At 43.3% G+C, this 5449-nt stretch overlaps 1 protein-coding gene across 2 annotated transcripts in view; it reads right to left on the minus strand.

The window, feature by feature from the left end:
* Soat1 (sterol O-acyltransferase 1) overlaps positions 1–5449 on the minus strand; it is a 50605-nt gene that overhangs the window by 16989 nt on the left and 28167 nt on the right. For both annotated transcript variants that reach the window (XM_031385681.1, XM_031385687.1), the window contains exons 4-5: positions 3039–3190; positions 1030–1089 (exon numbers count right to left, since the gene is read on the minus strand). In XM_031385681.1, the coding sequence (XP_031241541.1) occupies positions 1030–1089; positions 3039–3190 (212 nt within the window). The remainder of the gene's footprint in view (positions 1–1029; positions 1090–3038; positions 3191–5449) is intronic.

Consider the following 5449-nt stretch of genomic DNA (forward strand, 5'->3'; position numbering starts at 1 on the left):
AAAAAAAAAAACAAGGTTCATTTTTAAACAAAGGCACATTATGACACATGATGTAATTTTCACCAACCCAATATTCTGATGGGGTAAATTCCATCAATATCCCAATGAACACAACAGCAAAGAAGAGACAGCCATCTCTCATCTTTTGTTTTTGGTTCATAAATTAAGTCAGCACAATCCATTCACAACATGGATATTAAAGAAATTAGGGGGGGTTGGTGAGATGGCTCAGCGGGTAAGAGCACCAACTGCTCTTCCGAAGGTCCTAAGTTCAATTCCCAGCAACCACATGGTTGCTCACAACCATCCGTAATGAGATCTGACACCTTCTTCTGGTGTGTCTGAAGACAGCTACAGTGTACTTAGATATAATAATAAATAAATCTTTAAAAAAAAAAAAGAAATTAGGCCAGTGTTTCTCAACCTGTGGGTCACAACCCCTTTAGTAGGGGTCACCTAAGACTACTGGAAAACACAGAAATTTACATTACAATTCACAAAAATAGCAATGAAAGTAATTTTATGGCTGGGAGTTGCCATAACATGAGGAACTGTATTAAAGGGTTGCAGCATTAGGAAGGCTGAGAACCACCAGAGTAGAAAGGCAGGGGTTTTAAAAGTAGTCTTAAGAAAACTATCAGGAATCTTACTCAGGAAAATGAGGTGAAGAAACACACATACATATTAAGAAGGCAGCAATTCCAAAACTCTTGCCAAGTGGATTAATTCTACTCTATCCCTCTGGATAAACAACTCTTTGTAGCACAATTTCAAAGAATGTGTCAAAGGAGAGGTTGCTGTTTTTCTGTCTATCTTTTCCAGAGAAACCAGATAGAGAATCAGAATATAAGCAAGAAGGAACAAAAACATCACCAAACATGATGTGAATGGACCCGGGAGAGACAGAAAGATGAATGGGTGGGTGGATGGATGGACAGACAAACAGAGCAAGCAGAAACTCTGTAAATCAGGACAACTTTTTTTCTTCCCACAATTAATTGATAATTAACAAAAGCAATTATCACTCACTCTAAAAGAGACCGCCTTAAAATAAAAATCTTCCCTTGTTCTGGAGGCGCTCTCAAATCTCTGGAAAAGAAAAAAAAATTACAATAAAACACAGGTATAGGAAGTATGATAGGAAACTTACTCCCATGAGTAAGAGGGTGCTTTGCTCAACCAGCAACTATGCTTGGCTCACAGCATTTCCCGAGCTCCTTCCCCTTCCATTTGGATCTTATGCATGCTCTCCCACTTTTGACAGTGAACTCAAGTGGGTGAGTGATACCTATTTAGACAGGACCAACATCAGATACCTAACTGAAGCCCTAGACTTTCTATTTCCAGTCCTCATGGAAAGGCAGTCCTTATATGACCCATCCTAAGAATCTCTGAGGGAGGCAGGCTCCCCATCACACTGTACACTGCTGAGGGATGCAGGGTCCCCACCATGCTGTACACTGCTGAGGGATGCAGGGTCCCCACCATACTGTACACTGCTGAAGGGATGCAGGGTCCCCACTATATTGTACACTGCTGAGGGATGCAGGGTCCCCACCATGCTGTACACTGCTGAGGGATGCAGGGTCCCCACCATGCTGTACACTGCTGAGGGGTGCAGGGTCCCCACCATGCTGTACACTGCTGAGGGGTGCAGGGTCCCCACCATGCTGTACACTGCTGAGGGGTGCAGGGACCCCACCATGCTGTACACTGCTGAGGGGTGCAGGGTCCCCACCATACTGTACACTGCTGAGGGATGCAGGGTCCCCACCATGCTGTACACTGCTGAGGGATGCAGAGTCCCCACCATACTGTACACTGCTGAGGGATGCAGGGTCCCCACCATGCTGTACACTGCTGAGGAATGCAGGGTCCCCACTATACTGTACACTGCTGAGGGATGCAGGGTCCCCACCATGCTATATACTACTATTGATGTATCCTCTACGCTGTCCTGATGTTTGTCTACCTTTTACATTTTATTTAATTTCTTATTTAGGGGAGGGCGGCACGTGCATGTGTATACGAGGTCAGAGAGTCAGGAGTCAGCTCTTTCCTTCCTCCATGTTAAGCCAAGGACTGAACTCAGGCTTGGCAGCAAGCATCTTCTGCCTGTATGTTTATGGAGTGATTCCCAGTGGCAAAAAGCTTCCATCAACTCCTAACAGCCCCTGATCAGACCAGCTGCTTTTGGGTAATGAAAACTCACACTTTAGTGCCCTATATACCATCTTACTTTGGGCACTGCTGTTGGCTGTTGCTTCTCAAAACCCTTCTCCAGGAGACACTGGCAGAGAACCCAGAACAGCAAATTAGCACGTATTGGCCACCGATACCTTCCCTCTTATTTTCTTGGTGACTGAACAAATGGGAAAGCACATCCGGGTGACAGGGCACTTCATTACAAGTACACACCGAATAAACTGTAACAGGCATGGAATGACTCCAGACTCGGGGTTAAGTCTCCCACTGTGGTATCTTACAGATTGCTGCAGATAGCTACAGCATCAACCACACAATGAGGGGCTTGGCTAAGGAGGTTGTATACACGTTATAAGCGTCACACTGGGCCAGTGCAATGGCTTAGCAGGTACACGCACTGACAACCTCAGTTCAGTATGAACCTCACATGGCGGAAGGAGAGAGCTGATAATCACAAACTGCCCACTGACCTCTATATGTACCCTGGGATTATATGCCTTCATGCATACATGCATACATACATAGTAAATAAATGTAAAAAAGAATTTAAGGCTATGATAATAAATGAACAGAACTCCAATTAAGAATAAAAAAAATCTTTAATCCTAATACTTGGGAGGCAGAAGCAGGCTCTGTGAATTTGAGCCCAGTCTGGTCTACCTAGAGAGTTCAAGGCTAGCCAAGGCAATATAGTAAGAATCTAACTCAGAAAATAAAATAAAATGAAGTAAAAGTGGCGAGACCCGTGACAGGGACATCCACTGCACTCTACTGACCACCAAGCTGTGCAGGCGTAGGTGTCTACACTGAGAGACAAGCGCTCACATACTCACTTGGCTCTGTGATTGTTTTTCATTTCTTCAAGAATGGAGAAGGTTGTGAGCGCACACCCACCATTGTCCAGAGATGCGGACTTTTCAATGAGGTTGGTCACAAAGTCATCAAAGTGACACCCAATTTCCTTCAGAAACAGTGGCTTCAGCTCCTTGAGTTTTAAAGCAAATAAAGGAAAATGTCAGCACATGCTTGTGGGTTGTTAACGCTCCTCTGAAGGGATGAAGGGATTCCTTAAACAGAGCTGCTTCAAAAGGAAGCCACGATAGACAAGTGAGTTCACAGACAGACATGGCTACTGAAAACACAGTAGTAATGCATACCCCATTAAAAATGAATGCCCTCCACCTTCCTTCCCCCACCCCCTTTTCCCCCTAGATAGGATCTCATGTAGCCCAGGCTGGCCTCAAAGTTGCTATGTAGACAAAAAGCTGACCTTGATCAAAAATCAGTGCATTGTATCTATATTATATAATTACCACATTTTTCCCCTAAAGATATCCCTTTGCTCCCAAGTTCCCATAATTTATATTCTAAACAGCTTTTTAAAATGATTTATCTTATTTTATGTGTTTTTCCTGCATGTATATCTGTGCACCATGTGCATGCGTAGTGTCTGTGGGGGTCCGAAGAGGGCTCCATGTAGGTGCTGGGAGTCAAGTCCCAGTTCTCTGCAAGAGCACTGAGCAACAAGAGCTCTTAACTGAGACATCTTTTCAGCCCCCACAATTTACATTTTAAACCATATCACTCTATATCATGTCTATGTTCATATAATATTTATTATTACAATACATAACTATGTACTTAATCATAAAACATGAATATGTGTGTGCATAGCTATATATCTAAATATTGACATACATAATTATAAAACTTTTAAGAATGTATATGCATTTATATTAATATATAAATCCATCTTATAAAAAATACATATGTAGAGCCATGTGAAGTGGTGCATACAGATAATCCAAACACTCAAGAAACAGAAGCAGGAAGATCCTCTGTCTCAAAAAAACAAAAAACCCACCATAAATAAAAAGTATATACAATTGTTATTGTTTTGGGCCTTCGGCTGTTCCTGACTTTTTTTTTAAGGTTTATTTATTTATAATCTATACAGTGTTCTGCCTGCAGGTATGCCTGCACACCAGAAGAGGGCATCAGATCCCATTACAGATTGTTGTGAGCCACCATGTTGTTGTTAGGAATTGAACTCAGGACCTTTGGAAGAGCAGCCAGTGCTCTTAATCTCTGAGCCATCTCTCACCCTGATCTTAACATTTTAAGACAAATACTTCCAGTCTTTGAATGTATTTATATATCATGAATGTGTTTTTTCAGGTTATAATATGCTATGAGTTTGAGACCAGCCCAAGCTATACACGTGAGCTCTAGAATAGCATAAGCTGTTCCAGTGAGAGACCCTGTCTTTAAAAAAAAAAAAAGAATGAATGGGAATAAGTAAATAAAATAAAAATGAAGCCTAAAAGTGCCTGTGGACATAACTGCACGAAGGGCAGTGAGAATGTGCTAGAATGCTCTCATGGTAACACGGTGACATGGATGGAGATGTAAGACCTGCCTCTGCCTCCTCCCAAGTGCTGGGTCGAAGTCATGTGCTACCGCACTTTGTCCTGTGGAAGGAGAATTTGGAGAGAGAAAGGGCAGGATCCTTTAATCCCATCCAGGGCTAGGACAAATTCTGGGCAGTGTGAAGGACTAGAGAAGCAATAAATAATGACAAACCCAGGACCCTGTCCTTGTGGAATTTGCAGTGCAACAAAGCCCTTGGCACGTTCCAGAAACAACAGGAATGGAGTTCTTCATTGCTGAAACAGACAAGTGCTAAGAGCTGAATCAGGAATGGGAAGAAAGGTGCAGGGGACAAGCCATGCAAGGGCTCAGCTCGGCACTACCTGTGCTTGGAGGACAAGTCGGGCTCTTAGACATGGGAAAGGTTTCCGAGCCACCTCCTCTTTGCCAGCTTTCCTCACACCCTGCCACCAGTGTGGCACACCCAGGTATCAAGTTAAAGGGAATAAAGCATGAGGACTGCTTAAAGAAAGCTGTACAAAGTTCAGTAAGGACTGCTACAGCCAGGCCTTCACTCATTCAATACCAGCTGGACAATGGCCTTCTTAAGTTACAAGGGGAGGGAGGCCATCACCAAGAGGGGAGGCAGGTAAAAGTGCTCCCAGTGCAAGCTTGACACCAAGTCTGACTCCCCCCCCCGAATCCTAGGTAGAAAGAGAGCATTGACTCCCCTGACCTCCAAATGTGTGCCGTGGCACACAAGTGTCACATATGCACAACACAAACACATGCCTCACACACACAATATACACACACAATAATAATTTCAATTGATGAGTCTTTTTCTTCTTTGTTTAACACAACAACAACAGAA

This window comes from Mastomys coucha, unplaced genomic scaffold (genome assembly GCF_008632895.1).
Source record: "Mastomys coucha isolate ucsf_1 unplaced genomic scaffold, UCSF_Mcou_1 pScaffold1, whole genome shotgun sequence".
NCBI classification, from domain to species: Eukaryota; Metazoa; Chordata; class Mammalia; order Rodentia; family Muridae; genus Mastomys; species Mastomys coucha.